Source organism: Scyliorhinus canicula, chromosome 2 (genome assembly GCF_902713615.1).
Source record: "Scyliorhinus canicula chromosome 2, sScyCan1.1, whole genome shotgun sequence".
Taxonomy (NCBI): Eukaryota; Metazoa; Chordata; class Chondrichthyes; order Carcharhiniformes; family Scyliorhinidae; genus Scyliorhinus; species Scyliorhinus canicula.
This window is the reverse complement of record NC_052147.1, coordinates 224,096,076-224,113,970: the sequence shown is the minus strand read 5'-3', so window position 1 is coordinate 224,113,970 and position 17,895 is coordinate 224,096,076. Positions and strand designations below refer to the sequence as shown.

The 17,895-nt window shown below is 47.9% G+C and overlaps 1 protein-coding gene across 3 annotated transcripts in view; it reads right to left on the bottom strand.

The window, feature by feature from the left end:
- The window catches only part of LOC119961978 (sodium-driven chloride bicarbonate exchanger-like), a 466,097-nt gene that overhangs the window by 128,691 nt on the left and 319,511 nt on the right, over window positions 1–17,895 (bottom strand). For all 3 annotated transcript variants that reach the window (XM_038789664.1, XM_038789662.1, XM_038789663.1), the window contains one exon: window positions 10,709–10,855. In XM_038789664.1, coding sequence (XP_038645592.1) covers window positions 10,709–10,855 — 147 coding nt within the window. The remainder of the gene's footprint in view (window positions 1–10,708; window positions 10,856–17,895) is intronic.

The window sequence follows — 17,895 nt, the reverse complement described above, 5'->3', positions numbered from 1 at the left end:
CACTTATCAGGGTTAAACTCCATCTGCCATTTTTCGGCCGAGTTCTGCATCCTGTCAATGCCTCTTTGCAGCCTACAACAGCCCTCCACCTCATCCACTACTCCACCAATCTTGGTGTCATCAGCAAATTTACTGACCCACCCTTCAGCCCCCTCCTCCAAGTCATTGATAAAAATCACAAATAGCAGAGGACCTAGCACTGATCCCTGTGGTAACTGGTCTCCAGTCTGAAAATGTTCCATTCACCACCACCCTCTGTCTTCTATGTGACAGCCAGTTACTTATCCAATTGGCCAAATTTCCCTCTATCCCACACCTCCTTACTTTTTTCATAAGCCGCCCATGGGGAACCTTATCGAATGCCTTACTAAAATCCACGTATACGACATCAACTGCTCTACCTTCATCAACACACTTACTTACCTCCTCAAAGAATTCAATCAAATTTGTGAGGCAAGATTTACCCTTCACAAATCCGTGTTGACTATCCCGGATTAAGCTGCATCTTTCCAAATGGTCATAAATCCTATCCTTCAGGACCTTTTCCATTAACTTACCGACCACCAAAGTAAGACTAACCATCCTATAATTACCAGGGTCATTCCTATTCCCTTTCTTGAGCAGAGGAACAACATTCGCCACTCTCCAGTCCTCTGGCACTATCACCGTGGACAGTGAGGACCCAAAGATCAAAGCCAAAGGCTCTGCAATCTCATCCCTTGCCTCCCAAAGAATCCTAGGATATATCCCATCTGGCCCAGGGGACTTGTCAACCCGAAGGTTTTTCAAAATTGCTAATACATCCTCCCTCAGAACACCTACCTCCTCCAGCCTACCCACATGTATTATACTCTCATCCTCAAAAACATGGCCCCTCTCCTTGGTGAACACTGAAGAAAAGTATTCATTCAATGCCTCTCCCACCTCTTAGTCCATGCACAAGTTCCCACTGCTGTCCTTGACCGGCCCTAAACTCACCCTGGTCATTCTTTTATTTCTCACATAAGAGTAAAAAGCTTTGGGGTTTTCCTTGATCTGACCCGCCAAGAACTTCTCATGCCCCCTCCTAGCTCTCCTAAGTCCTTTTTTTTAAGCTCATTCCTTGCTACCTTGTAACCCTCAAGCGACCAAACTGAACCTTGTTTTCTCATCCTTACATACACTTCCTTTTTCCTCTTGACAAGACATTCAACCTCTTTTGTGAACCATGGTGCCCTCACACGGCCATTTCCTCCCTGCCTGACAGGGACATACCTGCAAGGACATGCAGTATTTGTTCCTTGAACAAGCTCCAGTTTTCATTTGTGCCTTTCCCTGACAGTTTCTGTTCCCATCTTATGCTCCCGAATTCTTGTCTAATCGCATCGCATCCCCTCCTCCAATTATAAACCTTGCCCTGCCATATGGCCCTATCACTCTCCATTGCAATAGTGAAAGACACTGAATTGTGGTCACTATCTCCAAAGTGCTCTCCCACAAACAAATCTAACACTTGGCCCGGTTCATTACCAAGTACCAAATCTAATGTGGCCTCACCTCTTGTCGGCCTATCCACATATTGTGTCAGGAAACCCTCCTGTACACACTGTACAAAAACTGCCCCATCCAAACTGTTTGACCTACAGAGATTCCAATCAATATTTGTAAAGTTAAAGTCACCCATGACAACTACCCTGAGACCTCCACACCTATCCATAATTTGCTTTGCAATTTCTTCAACCACATCTCTATTATTCTTTGGCGATCTATAGGAAACTCCTAACAACATGACCGCTCCTTTCCTATTCCTAACTTCGGCCCATATTACCTCAGTCGGCAGATCCCCTTCGAACTGGCTTTCTGCAGCCGATAAATTATCCTTGATTAACAATGCTACTCCTCCACCTCTTTTACCACCTTCCCTACTCTTACTGAAACATCTATACCCGGGAACTTCCAACAACCATTCCTGTCCCTGTTCTAACCATGGGCGGAATTCTCCGACCCCCTGCAGTGGCCGGAATTCTCTGCCACCCGGGAATCGGCGGGGGTGGGAATCGCGCCCCGCCGGTCGGCAGGCCCCCCGCGGCGAACGGTGGGCCCCTGCGGCGATTCTCCGGCCCGCGATGGACCGAAGTCCCGCCGCTGTCAGGCCTCTCCCGCCGACGTGGTTTAAACACCTGTGCCGGCAGGAGCAGGCGGCGCGAGCGGGCCCCGAGGTCCTGGGGGGGGGGGGGGGGGGGCACGGGGCGATTAGACCCCGGTGGGTACCCCCACGGTGGCCTGGCCCGCGATCGGGACCCACCGATCGGCGGGCAGGCCTGTGCCGTGGGGGCACTCTTTTTCTTCCGCCGCCGCCACGGTCTCCATCATGGCGGAGGCAGAAGAGATCCCCTCCACCGCGCATGCGCCGGTGGTGACGTCAGCAGCCGCTGACACTCCGGCGCATGCGCGGACTCACGCCTCAGTACCTTACTACTCTCAACACTGGCTTCTGGACTATAGCTTGTTTTCCCGTCCCCCTGACAAATTAGTTTAAACCCCACCAAAGAGCTGTAGCAAATTTCCCTCCCAGGATATTGGTGCCCCTCTGGTTCAGGTGCAAACCGTCCTGTCTGTACAGGTCCCAGAATGTGCTCCAATTATCCACGTAACTGAAACCCTCCCTCCTACACCATCCCTGCAGCCACATGTTTATCTGCACTCTCTCCCTGTTCCTCAACTCGCTAGCACGTGGCACTGGCAACAAACCAGAGATGACAACATGGTTTGTCCTGGCTCTCAGCTTCCACTCTACCTCCGTAAATTCATGTTTTAAATCCCCATCCCTTCTCTTACCTATGTCGTTGGGACCAATGTGTACCACGACTTGTGACTGTTCCCCCTCCCCCTTAAGGATTCTGAAAACACAGTCCGAGATGTCACGGACCCTGGCACCCGGGAGGCAACATACCATCCGTGAGTCTCTTTCGTTGCCACAAAACCGTCTATCTGTCCCTCGAACTATCGAGTCCCCAATAACTATTGCTCTCCTCCTTCCCTTCTGAGCCACAGGGACGGACTCAGTGCTGGAGATCCGGTCACCGTGGCTTACCACTGGTAGGTCGTCCCCCTCAACAGTATCCAAAGCGGTATACTTGTTACTGAGGGGAACGACCTCAGGGGATCCCTGCATTGACTTACTTCTCCCAGCCCCTCTCACCGCCACTACCCTCTCACTACATCCCTGAAGCTACTATCTATGACCACTTCTGCCTCCTGAATGATCTGAAGTTCATCCAGCTCCAGCTCCAGTTCCCTAACGTGGTTTCTGAGGAGCTGGAGATGGCTGCACTTCCCACAGGTGAAATCAGCAGGGACACTGACGGCGTCCCTCGCCTCAAACATTCTGCAGAAGGAACATTGCATTACCTTCCCTGCCATCCCCTCTAGATAACTTGTGGATAAAAGATAAGAAAGAAAGAGCTTACCTGACATTCACTCACCCCCTTAGGTTAAAGGAGGTGGAAGGGTGGGGGACACTACAAGTGTAGTGTCTCGGGTTTAGCAACCGCCCAACTTAAATACAGGTAAAAATAAAACACTTAAGCATCTACCCGAATCCCAAGCTGCACTCCGGCTCCCTCTCTCTCTCCCGTTCCCGGAAATGAAGGCCGCTGGAACCTGGGGATAAGTTTTTATCTTACCTCTCCATTTTTTTCCCTTTTCTCTTAACCCAAGCTTTGTTTCCCTCTCTTATTTCCATCTCTGTACCCGATTAAACATGGAATTCACCCAAACTAATTCACTTGCATTCTCAATACATTCTCGGTTTATTTCTCATGCCTTCTCATTGGTTCAGAAACCAGCTAAAACATTAAGAGGGGAGCCTGCCCATGATCCTGATGGCTGCCTCACAGCAATTTAATGCTGGAACCAGTGTTCATTGCTTTAAAGTAATCAGGTGGCTGACAATTCTAGTACCAGCAGTGCCACAAGGGAGCGGTGGTGTTATAACCCCCACGGGGACCACAGGGAAAGCCATTGTTGATCTCTCCATAGGACTCGTGGAATACAGACTTCTCAGATATCAGGTAGAGGCCACCTAATGGGGCTCACTATAAACAAACAGAAAAGCCGGCCCAAAGCAGGGCCTGGTGTGGTTAGTCCCAGCAATGACTGTACTCAGAGCGAGTTGCTGCTTTGAGCAGAATATTGTATCTAATTCAATAAACCTCGGTTCTCTTCCTGCTGTCTTCCTCAGGTTAAGAAAGATGGCCACTGCTGAGACTACAAGCATTCCTACCACAATCAGCAGTCCAAGTAGGTCCAGGGTGGGGATCTCAATGAGTGATGAGGGGATCAGTGGGTGGAAGACTGGTTCTAGAGGCCGGAGGGGGAGGGCTAAAGAGGGGGGGGTGGATGACATGGGGTGCGCATTCGATGGGCCCAGGGAGCCTACAAAGGAGGTCTAAAGCCCCCTTGCCCAGCACCAGCCCACGCAGCTAAAGATGTCAAGCTTGGGTTCCACCGCAGTAGGTAAAATACAAGTAGTGCAAGGTGATGCCTTAAGTGATCATTAATTGGCCACTTAAGGGCTTCAATGGGACCATGGGTGAGCCGACGGACCATCCAACATCTCCGCCATCCCTGTATAATTTCACAGAGGTCAGGGGTGGGCAGTTCGGTGGCAGAAAGGTCACCCATTGGATTTTGCATGCTTCCCCCACCTTCAAACAGGTCAATGAGGGAGTGTAAAATCCAGTCCATAGAATCATAGAACATGGAACATACAGTGCTGAAGGAGGCCATTCGGCCCATCGAGTCTGCAACAACCGACTTAAACCCTCACTTCCACCATGTCCCCATAACCCAATGACCCATTTCTAACCTTTTTGGTCACTAAGGGCAATTTGTCATGGCCAAGCCACCTAACCTGCATGTAGTTGGACTGTGGGAGAAAACCGGAGCACCCGGAGGAAACTCACGCAGACACGGGGAGAACGTGCAGACTCCGCACAGACTGTGACCCTGCATGGAATCGAACCTGGGACCCTGGTGCTGCGAAGCCACAGTGCTATCCACTTGTGCTACCGTGCTGCCCAAGGTAGAGAAGAATCATAGAGCAGTCACAGCACAGAGGTACGCCATTCAGTAAATTGTATCTGTACAAGCTCTCCACAAGAGCAATTTACCCACCTCCTGGGGCCATGCTAATTTTTCTCTTCAGATATTTATCCAATTTGAGACTTCCGGTGTCGGCCATGGAGTAAGTGGTCGCACATTTGGTGGCTCGCTCCCTCTCGAGGTGGAATTTCCTTTTTCACCTGATATGAGGGGTGTTTGCTGGTGTAAGGTGCAGGAGCACTGAGGAAGAGAAGCGCTCCATCAGTGGAGCCAGTTTATGGCTTACCAGACGAGGAGTGTAACGAGTAAGATGCAGCAGCCTGGGTACCTTATTCAAAGTACGACACAGGAAAAGATGGCGCAGGGTGCTGAGGCATCGTTGCCTGCGAAGTGGTCTACTGAGCAACTTGTGGACTTTTTAAATGCAAAGTTCCAGCAGGTGAAGGACATTCGGAGGGTGGACTGGAGATATTCGGTGGCCTGAGGAGGTGTTATTAAAGGAGAGGCAGCGGCTCCAGATGGAGTTTGGGCTGGTGTCTGCAGGAAAGGTGGTGGGACAATAGTGTGGAGCCAGAGGGGCAATATATGAGCACGGTTAGAAAGTGAGCAGGATGCTTACGCACTAGATGAGGAAGCAGGTGGTGGCGAGAGAGATTGGAAAGGGTGAGAGATGAAAAAGGCATAGTTGTCTCAGAGCTGGATAGGGTGAACAGGGTTTTTGAGGCCTTTTATCGGAGTCTCTGTAACACGGAGCCTCCAGAGGGGCATGAGTTGGAGTTCCGAGGCAAAGGTGCAGGGACTGCGGGACCTGATTGGGCTGAGGGAGGTGAAGGATTGTGCGGGGGCAGGGAAGGCCCCAGGGCCGGATGGGTTCCCAATCGAGTTTTACAAGAAGTTTGGGTTGAAGCTGGAGCCCCTGCTAGTTGAGATGCACAATGAGTCGATGGTGATGTGGGGAGTTCTCCCTCACGCTGTTGCGGGCCTTGATGGCGCTCATTTTAAAGAAAGACAAAGATCCGGAGCAGTGTGGATCTCGCCCGATCTCGCTGTTGAACGTAGATGCGAAGTTGTTGGCAAAGGTGCTAGCGACACGGATAGAGGATTGCGTGCCTGCGGTGATAGGGGAGGATCAGATGGGGTTTGTGAAGCATCAAAAGCTGTTGGCAAATGTACAGAAGCTGGTTAATGTTATGATGATGCCTTTGGAGAGCCAAAACGTGGAAGTGGTGGTGGCAACGGACGCGGAGATGGCTTTTGATCGGATCAAATGGGCGTATCTTCGAGGTGTTGGGTCGCTTTTGGTTTGGCAGATATTTGTGGATTCGATTCGGCTGCTGTATAAGGCGCCTAAGGCAAGTGTTCGGATGAACAAGGTCAACTTGGATTATTTTGGGTTACACCGGGAGATGAGGCAGTGGTGCCTGCTTTCTCTGCTGCTCTTTACCCTAGCAATTGAGCCGCTGCCAATGGCTCTTCAGGGTCGAGGAGGTGGAGGGGGATTCAGTGGGAGGGGGCTGAGCACCGAGTTTCTTTGTCTGCAGGTGACCTCCTCCTGTTGTATATTTTGGATCCAGTTGGGTGTTTCAATAGGATCGTGGGGATTCTGGGGAGTTTGGCCATTTTTCAGGGTACAAGCTGAATATGGGAAAATCGAGGTGTTCCCAATTAATGAGCGGGAACAGGAGAGGAGGCTGGAGGAATTGCTGTTCTGGGTTGGTTGGGATGAATTTTTGCTACCTTGGGATACAGGTGGCGGGGAGTTGAGCCCAGCTGCACAAGCTGAACGTGGCACGATTGATGGAGGGAATGAATCAGACTTTAAAGGTGGGTTGTGCTGCCACTGTCTTTGGTGGGTCGGGTACTGATGGTGTTGCTGAAATTTTTGTTTGCATTCCAGAACCTTACGATTTATGTTCCTAAGTCCTTTTTTCGGAAGGTTAATGGGATGATTTTGGTTTGTGTGGTTGGGGAAGGCTCCATGAGTTGGATGGTACTCTTGGAAAGGGATCAACACGGGGGGCAGTTAGCATTGCTGAGCTTGTTGAATTACTACTGGGCAGCAATGATTGCAAAGGCTAGGAATGGGCAGTGGAGGAGGGGTCGCTTTGTGGGTGGATGGAGGTGGCCTCCTGTAAAGGATCCAGCTTGAGGGCACTGTTGTTGGCATCCCTTCCGTTCTCGTCTGTCAGATATTCCACAAGTCCGGTGGTGGTATCAGCACTGAGGGTTTGGAACCAGTGTTGGCAGTGCGTTGGATTGGAAGGCATGCCGCTGTGGGCTCCGTTTTGCAACAAGCATAGGTTTGCAGCGGCGGGATTGGATGCGAGCTTCCAGGGGTGGCAGCAGGTAGGGGTAGAATGTTTAGGGATTTGTTCGTGGGAGGATAGTTTGCAGACCTGGATGAGCTAGAGGGGACGTACAAGTTACCAAAGGGGAATAGGTTCAGGTATCTGCAGATTGGGACTTTATTAGGAAGGTGGTGCCGTTGTTCCTGGTGCTGCCGCCCCCGGTGCTGCAGGATAAGCTTCTATCCGAGGATTAAATTGGGGAGTACAGGGTTGTGGACATGTATGGGGAGCTGCTGAAGAGGGAGAGTGCTCCTGTGGAGGAGGTTAGGTGTACGTGGGAGGAGGGGTTGGGAGGGGCATTATGGCCGGAGTGTGGAGAGAAGTTCTGCGGAGAGTGAATGTGTCCTCGTCGTGTGCTACACTAAGTATTATTCAATTTAAGGTGATGCATAGAGCCCACATGATGGCATCCAGGACGAGTCGGTTCTTTCCAGGGGTGGAGGATAGGTGTGGGCGTTGTAAGGGGGCGGGCAACCATATAGATATGTTTTGGACGTGTCCGAAGTTGAGGAGGTTTTGGAAGGGTTTTTCGGATGTAATATCAAAGATTTTGGGGGTGGAGGTAGCTTTGAGTCTGGAAGTGGCGATATTTGGAATGTCGGGGGATCCGGGAGTAGAGGCAGGAAGAGAGGCCAATATCTTGGCTTTTGTCTCCCTGATCGCCTGGAGACGGATTCTGTTGTGTTAGTGGGACTCAGAGCTGCCGAAGGCAGGGGTGTGGGTGAGTGGTTTAGTAGAGTTCCTGCATTTGGAAAAGATCAAGTTCGCCATTGAGGAGGGCAAAGGAGTGTTCACCTTGAGGTGAAAGCTGTTTATGAACTTCTCTAAAGGTTATTGAGTCGTTCGCTGGCTGGGGGGGGGGTGCGGGGGGGGGGGGGGGGGGGGGGGAGAGGTTGTTTTACTTTTTGTTTGGATGTTGTGGAGGGGGGAGCAAATCATTGGAAAAGTGAGGCGGGTGCCAGGGTGGTAGAGAGCTGAGCAGGGGGGGCGGGGGGGGGGGGGGGGGGGGGGGGGGGGGGGTTGGTTGGGGCAGGTTCAAGAAAGGGTGAAGTTTGTTACCTATTGCTGAGGTTGGCTTTTGTATTTTTGTGTCTATGTATATATTTAAAATGCCTTCAAAACAAAAAAGAAATTAATCTAATTCTCTTTTGAAAGCTTCAATTGAATTTGCCTCCACCACTGTCTCAGGCAAAGCTTTCCAGATCCTGACCACTCACTGGTTAAACACGTTTTTCCTCATGCCACCGCCATTGTTTAGGGCAGCAGGGTAGCATGGTGGTTAGCATAAATGCTTCACAGCTCCAGGGTCCCAGGTTCGAATCCCGGCTGGGTCACTGGCTGTGTGGAGTCTGCACGTCCTCCCCCTGTGTGCGTGGGTTTCCTCCGGGTGTTCCGGTTTCCTCCCACAGTCCAAAGATGTGCGGGTTAGGTGGATTGGCCATGCTAAATTGCCCGTAGTGTCCTTATAAAAGTAAGGCTAAGGGGGAGGTTGTTGGGTTACGGGTATAGGGTGGATACGTGGGTTTGAGTAGGGTGATCATGGCTCGGCACAACATTGAGGGCCGAAGGGCCTGTTCTGTGCTGTACTGTTCTATGTTCTGTTCTATGTTCTATTGTTTCTTTTGCCAAGTACCTTAAACCAGTGTCCTCTGGTTTCCCATCTTTCCATTATCTGGAACAGTTTCTCACTATCCACTCTGACCAGAGCTCTCATGATTTTGAATGCCTTTATCAAATCTCACCTTAGTTTTCTCTTCTACAAGTAGAACAGCTCCAGAATCTCCAATCTATCCAAGTAACTGAAGTGCCTCATCCCTGGAACCAAATGCCTCCACATTCTTCTTAATGTGGTGTTTAGAGCCAGACACAATACTCCAGTTGAGATTGAACCAGTGTTTTATACAGAGTTATCATAACTTCCTTCCTTTGTAATCTTTTGCCCCTATTTACAAAATCCAGTATCCCATACGTTATATTAACTATTTTCTCAACCTGCCTTTCCACCCTCAATCATCTCTGCACATATACCCCCACCCACCCCACTCTTCTGCTTTTGCACTACCATCAGAATTCATATTGAATTAATTTAATTTAATTTAGAACTTCTTGTGGAAGTGCTCAAAAATGCATAGGAATTTTTTTCTTTATTCAGTACTGTTACATAGCATATTTTTGACATTAGAAATTTTTGTTTGTTGAGTATAAATGGCAGTTGAAAGGCTTTTGTTTATTATAATAATAATCGCTTATTGTCACAAGTAGGCTTCAATGAATTTACTGTGAAAAGCCCCTAGTCGCCACATTCCACGTCTGTTCAGGGAGGACAGTACGGCAATTGTTCTGCATCACAAGCCAGCTGTTTAGTCCACTGTGCTAAGATGTTTCAAATCGGATTGATTTTCATGGTTCTGCACAGGTATGCATGTCAAAATAGTTATAAAATTATAATTATTATAATTATAATTATGATTCTATTAATTTCAGTTAATCAGAAAGTATAATGCCAGAGTGTGACACAGGAAGTACGATGCCAGAGTTTTAAGGATAAGAACTGAATGTATTTAACATATGAAATCATGTTCAGAGTTATGTCATTATTTTGGAGTTAATGATATCAACACCAATAAGATTCCAAGCCTTTAATTACACTTATTTAATTGGGTTACCATTACAGTTTATTCACACTTGTATCCCCAATCGATAAACATAATTACTTTTTTAAAGAAAAGTAAAAGATATAAGGGTGTATTGAGCAACTTATATTGAGCTCTTCTGAGTTTTATCAATAGATGAGTTTGACTGTACAGTATTCAGTTTTATACTGTTAATTATCACAATATAAGCCTGTTTCTAACAGAAAAATCATAATTTAACTTAATAATCTTTATTGTCACAAGTAGGCTTACATTAACAATGCAATAAAATTACTGTGAAAACCCCTAGTTGCCACATTCCGGCACCTGTTCGGGTACACAGAGGGAGAATTCAGAATGTACAATTCACCTAACAAGCAAGTCTTTCGGGACTTGTGGGGGGAAACCGGAGCACCTGGAAGAAACCGACGCAGTCACAGGGAGCATGTGCAGACTCCAAGCCGGGAATGGAACACGGATCCCTGGCTCTGTGAAGCGACAGTGCCAGCCACTGTGCTACCGTGCCGCCCATGAAAGAATTAAATAAATATTTATCATTAGGTTCACATTGCTTTTCAACAAAAATTTAGAGCCCTATAGCAAGAGAAGTATCCGAGAAAAATGACATGAAAACACACATACCTGGGAAGGTACACTTTTGGGTGGCTCTATTCGGATTGATGGGTCCCACTCTCCTGGTGGCAGAACGGTCACCTGATCAAGAAATTCATCCACACCAGCAACCAAATCATTACGATCTTTTGCTTTGTATGCAACATCGTGAAATACCTGCAATATAGGTGCAGAAACAAGGATCAATTGTACAAGGACTTTATGTACACCAATTAGCTGTGGTTTAATGCTTGTGTTTTGGTATGCAGCACCTGTTTGTCTTACTGTCAACAATAATTTTGTGTTACAAATTTAAGGATAAGACTCCACACCAGAATGATCCTACAGCTGGAAAATACATGATGTTAGCACCTAGTGTAAGTGTGAACAGCTTTGCAGAAAGAAAAAAAAATATTTATTTGTTAATTTTACAGCATCTTAAGATATGAATTTTAAATTATTTCTGTTAAAATTGTGCTACTGCATGTTTCAACTTGAATATGACAATAAAATAAATTCCTCTAAAAGGAAAACTAATTAACACCAAAAAATTAATAAAACATCCTTTGAATTTTTATAAGAAATGTGGTTGCATTAAATGAAATTTTGCCATTGTCTTAATTCAATTGAGGAACATAGGAATTCACAGGACCAGAGAAGATCATTATAATCAATTAGCCAGCCCATTGTTTAACCTTTAACCAGTTATATGCTCAATAACTTCAGAATGTGATGAAATCCCTCAAAGCTTGTATTTTTTAAAACTCAAATCCAAATTCACAAGGGAAACAGAAAAAGGGAACTGAGAAAGAAAACAACTGTTCCGGTTTCTAAGGAAACTAAGGTTGAAACTTAGATTGGAACTTCGAGGGCAACCGAAACTGGTTGAAATCATATAAAACAACACAAGAGTCATCAAGAGGTGTTGATCCCAGTGGTGCAGTACAAGCAGGCTGAAGAAGACGGAGGGAGGTTAGACCCAGAAACTGAGAATCAGTAAATATATAGCTGCTGCAATTGTTTTTGTTACTTGAAGATAAAATTGGTGGATCTACGCCATACAGACTGTCTTAAGCAGAGTTGAGGTTGTGTAGACGTGCACCATTTTTTGGGAACTCGGGTTGGTTGTGCACTGTTGCTGGCTGGGGATCAAGCTAAATCCTGGAAGACGAGAATCTGAAGCTGAAACTCTGTGCGCACAACAGAATTTTGAAGGGTTTTGAGACTGAAGTTGATGAAATATATGCTGAGCTGACTGCCCAAGCAATTTGTAAGATCTATTTTTGCTGACATTTCATGTATAACATACTTTATAATCACTCACAATTTGCCTGTTAATTCATATTTAACTTATTTTGATTTTGGATTTTAGAGAATAGGTAGATGCACATAATCGTGTTTAGTTTTTGCTTTGTATGTTGCAAAAAACTGTGGAATATTCAGGCTTAATTCTTTCAATACAAAACATGCAATTCAGATTTCTTCTTCTTTTCACTGCATACTTGTCTTATAATCCTTTATTTTATCCTAATGGACATCTCATAGTCACTTATTTTTGGGATATAAGTCTTGCACCATTTCCCTGGAAGATCCTGGCTAGATTTTAGCGATGTGGAGGAGAGTTAAATCGAATCTTCATTTGATTGAGGAGGTGGAGGCGGCTGGGGTGGGGTCCAGCTTGCAGTGACAGTTTTGCTGGTTAGTGAGCCTGAACCTCGGCAGTGCTGCCGGCATCAAGATAATGGCTGCCATCAGGAATGATGTTCTGGATGATAATCCTGGCTCCCCAGAGCAGGATTTTGGTGCTCATTTTGACAAACTGCGAAATACCCACGAGAGAAAAGTGGAAGCGGAAAAGAGAACCCTGTCATTTCATACATAGATACATACATAGAAGATAGGAGCAGGAGGCGGCCTTTTGGTCCTTTGAGCCTGCTCTGCCATTCACCACGATCATGGCTGATCATTCAACTCAATAGCCTAATCCTGCTTTCTCCCCATAGCCTTTGATCCTATTCTCCCCATGTGCTATACCCAGCTGCCTCTTGAATATATTCAAAGTTTTAGCATCAACTACTTCCTATGGTAATGAATTCCAGAGGCTCACCACTCTTTGCGTGAAGAAGTGTCTCCTTATCTCTGTCCGAAATGGTTTACCCTGAATCCTCAGGCTGTGACCCTTGGTTCTGGACACACACCTATCATTGGTAACATCTTCCCTGCATCTACCCTGTCTAGTCCTGTTAGAATTTTATGGGCGGTATTCTCTTTCCCCACTCCCCGCCGGGTGGGAGAATCGCCGGGGCGCCACGCGAAGAATCGCCGCAAACGACGAGTGGCAATTCGCCGGCCCGGATGGGCCGAGCGGCCACTCCGACACGACAGGGTCCCGGCGGCGCCGTCCACCCCTGGTAGCTGCCGGCGGGAACTCTGCGGGAACACTCGGGGGGCGGCCTGTCGGGGGGGGGGGGGGGTGGAGAGCGGAGGGGAGCTCCTTTATCGGGGGTGGGCCTCCGAAGGGGTCAGGCCCATGTTTGGGGCCCACTGATAGGCGAGCCGGCCTCTCGCACCCCCCCCCCCGGGCCTACATTCCGCCGCGGCAGGCCCCTGAACACCCACGCCATATTGCGTCGGGGCCGGTGCGCATAAGAAGTTCCCTGCGCATGCGCAGGATGGCGCGGCCCAACTGCGCATGCACAGGATTGAGCTGCCCCAACTGCGCATGCGTGGGTTGGCGGACGCCCATTTGGCACCGCATAAGGATGCTGGAGTGTGTGAACCGCTCCAGCGCCATGCTGCCCCTAGGTCGTGCCCGGGCCCTGTTCGCGCCATCGTGAAATGCGACGGTGTTCACGACGGCGCAGGCACTTGGTCCGCGGAGCGGAGAATCGCCCCCTATAAATCTCTATGAGACCCCCACTCATTCTTCTGAACTCCAGCAAGAACAATCCCAACCTAGTCAATCTCTCCTCGTATGCCCTGGGGAGCATGGTAGCACAGTGGTTATCACAGTTGCTTCACAGCACCAGGGTTCCAGGTTCAATTCCTGGCTGTGCAGAGTCTGCATGTTCTCCCCGTGTCTGCATGGGTTTTCTCCAGGTGCTCCGGTTTCCTCCCACAGTCCAAAGATGTGCAGGCTAGATGGATTGGCCATGATAAATTGCCCTTAGTCTCCAAAAAGGTTGGGTTGGGTGGGGTTATTGGGTTACAGGGATAGGGTGGAGTGTGGGCTTAGGTAGGGTACTCTTTCCTAGGGCCGGTGCAGATTCAATGGGCCAAATGGCCTCCTTCTGCACTGTAAATTCTGTTCTGTGATGAATGTTCCGCCATCCCTGGAATCAGTCTGGTAAACCTTTGCTGCACTCCCGAGAGAAAGAACATCCTTCCTCAGAGAAGGAGACCAAAACTGCACACAATACTTCAGGTGTGGCCTCACCAAGGCCCTGTATAATTGCAGCAACACATCCCTGCTTCTATACTCGAAACCTCTTGCAATGAAGGCCAACATACCATTAGCCTTCTTTATCACCTGCTGCACCTGCATGCTTACCTTCAGTAAATGGTGCATAAGGACACCCAGGTCCCGCTGCACACTCCCCTCTCCCAATTTACAACCATTCAGGTAGTAATCTGCCTTCCTGTTTTTGCTTCCAAAGTGAATAACCTCACACTTATCCAAATTATACTGCATCTGCCATTGGTTTGCCCACTCGCCCAACTTGTCCAGATCTTGCTGTAGGATCCCTGCATCCTCGTCACAATTCACCCACCCACCTAATTTGGTATCATCTGCAAACTTTCAGATGTTACATTTTGTGCCCTCATCCAAATCATTAATATATATTGTGAATAGCTGGGGTCCCAGCATCGATCTTGTGGTACCCCACCGGTTACTGCCTGCCATTAATCCCTACTCTTTGTTTCCTCTCTGCCAACCAGTTTTCTATCCATTTCAATACATTTCCGCCAATACCATGTGCTTCAATTTTGCACAATAATCACTTATGCGGGACTTTGTCAAACGCCTTCTGAAAGTCCAAATATACCACATCGACTGGCTCCCCCTTGTCTACTGTACTGGTTACGTCTTCAAAGAATTCCAACAGATTTGTCAAGCATGATTTTCTCTTCATAAATCCTTGCTGACTCTGACTGATCCTGCCACTGCTTTCTACATGTTCCGCTATAAAGTCCTTGATAATGGATTCAAGCATTTTCCCCACTCCCGATGTTAGGCTGACTGGTCTATAATTCCTTGCTTTCTCTCTACCTCCCTTTTTGAATATCGGAGTGACATGAGCTACCCTCCAATCTGCAGGAACAGTTCCAGAGTCTATATCCCGGAAGATGACCACCAATGCATCCACTATTTCCAGAGCAACCTCCTTCAGCACTCTGGGATGCAGATTCTCAGGCCCTGGGGATTTATCAGCCTTCAATCCCATCAGTCTTCCCAGCACCATTTCTCTACTAATGTCGATCTCCCTCGTTCTTCCCTCTCACTAAACCTTTCATTCTCCAACATTTCTGGGATCTGATGTGTGTCCTCATTTGTGAAGACAGAACCAAAGTATGTATTTAATTGCTCAGCCATTTCTTTGTCCCTTATTATGCATTCCCCTGTTTCTGTCTGCAGTGGGCCGACATTTCTCTTTACCAATCTCTTTCTCTTCACATATCTGTAGAACAGGGGTGGGCAAACTTTTCCGTGCAAGGGCCACATTCAGAAATTCACAATTTTAAAGGGCCGCATAGTATATTAAGTAAAATAATTACTTCACCCGGTTATGATTCTGGGCGCCTCATATAGAACATAGAACAGTACAGCACAGAACAGGCCCTTCGGCCCTCGACGTTGTGCCGAGCAATGATCACCCTACTCAAGTCAACGTATCCACCCTATACCAGTAAGTAACCTAACAGCCCCCCCCCCCATTAACCTTTAAAAAAAATTAAAAATTAAAAAAAAAAAAAATTTTTAATTTTTTTTTTTAAATGACTTGGTGGGCCGCATAAAGACCTTTGGCGGGCCGCATGCGGCCCGCGGGCCGTAGTTTGCTCACCCCTGCTGTAGACACTCTTAGTGTCAGTCTTTATGTTCCCTGCAAGCTTCCTTTCATACTTTACTTTCCCCTTCTTAATCAATCCCTTCATCCTTCTTTGCTGAATTCTAAACTGCTCCCAATCCTCAGACCTATTATTTTTCTTGATAGAGCAATTTCCCTGATGAGGGCTCGCCAATCGGTCCTTGGAAATCCTACTGCATGGTATGTCGTCTATCCTGACCAACTCTGGGAGTCGGGGCGGACAAGAAGTGTTCATGCGCCCGGTCTCTTATGAAAGTGGGGTGGCAAGTTCCTGACTGATCTTGAAAATTGGCTGCTATGCTTTCGTAATCTCGATTTGAAGGCAAGACGTTTCAGGTTCAACAGAGCACATTGCATATGATGTTTGAGGCATGGGGTCGATCGGAGGCCCCGACCACAGGTCTTATGTTGTCCAGTCCTCGGTGCTCATTGTGAGGAGTTGGAGGTAGCTGGTTGCGTTTAGCACCTTGGCCAGGGCCTAGGTTCCTTGCGACCTAGCTGTTGGGGTGACGGCATGGTGTAGGTGAAGACGCTTCGCTCAATGTAACTTGAGAGGGATCCTGAGGGTGCTCATGGTCCTGACATGGCTTTGCCCTTTCAAAGAGACATGGGTGGTGTTATTATCCTGCAGTTCATCAATAATCCTGGACTTCATTCCCTTATGATTATGTTGTCAATTTTATTGGGGGTTTTTTCCTGGCAAGGGTATGCAGTATATGAGCTCAAGGGCTAGGGTCACCTGTTATCCTGTTTTGGCAAATACCATACTGAGTAATGTGACATGTGATTTCTGCATATTCTTGCCTTTTTTTACGTACTGTAATCCTTGTATTTATATGGAGGGAGTGCAACTTTGACGCACCTCACCTCATTTATAGAGAAGATAGGGGCAACACGGTAGCATGGTGGTTAGCATAAATGCTTCACAGCTCCAGGGTCCCAGGTTCGATTCCCGGCTGGGTCACTGTCTGTGCGGAGTCTGCACGTCCTCCCCGTGTGTGCGTGGGTTTCCTCCGGGTGCTCCGGTTTCCTCCCACAGTCCAAAGATGTGCGGGTTAGGTGGATTGGCCATGCTAAATTGCCCGTAGTGTCCTAAAAAGTAAGGTTAAGGGGGGGGGGGGGGGGGGTTGTTGGGTTACGGGTATAGGGTGGATACGTGGGTTTGAGTAGGGTGATCATGGCTCGGCACAACATCGAGGGCCGAAGGGCCTGTTCTGTGCTGTACTGTTCTATGAGCAGAGCGATGACAGGGTGGTGAGTGGGCGGTTAGTGCAGTGGTGGGCATAGGGTTAGATAAGTCCTGACGAAAGGCTCCAGTTAGAGCTATCTATATCGGATTTTTATTTTGCACTTTTGTTACTTTGAGTTTCGAAAATCTCCACTGAAAACCAGGCCACTCATGTATCCTAGAGGGGACTTGGTTCCTTGTGATTCTTCTTTGTGGTTGGCTGGAGTTGTTGGAGCGCAGGGAAATGAGTGGTGGCAGAGGCCTGGGTGTAGTTGGTTAGCCCTTGCTTGATTTGTTGGAATGAGTGTCAGTATCCTGTGGCTCTGTACTGTTGGAGCCTTCTTCCATTCGAGGATTGGCTTGATGGGTGAGACAGACCTCCTCCTCCTAGTGTTTTTATACGGTGGCTTCCAGAGTACCCTCCTCATTGTAGTTGGATCTTCCATGGGGAGTCAGTATTTTCATCTTAGTTTAGGCAGTGCTGCTCCATCGCCTAATATCCCGCTTGAAATGGAGTACAGTATTGATCTGTGTCTAACGTTATTTGGCAAATTGAGATGCTCCTCCCTTATGGGGTTTCTTATCTTATTTGGGTGGGCAGTACACTGTTTTAGGTCCTGATTTGGTCCATTGGATTGCAGGGTATTTCCCTTATCGTATCGGGGGAGGGGAGAGATTGACCCCCTCCCATGATGCCCAATTGATGGTTGCCTTGACAGTTGTTCGACTCCTCGGTGATGGGGTCTCTTTCGTTGAGGATGATGTAATGTTTCTAATGTCGGTGGGGCTGCTGCATTGCTCAGTTAGTGAGGAGTGAGGCGAGCTGGGTGATGAGTCTTGGCATGTGCTGGGTATACTGGAGTTATTAACTCCTATGTGCAATAGTGTGCTGGATTATGCCA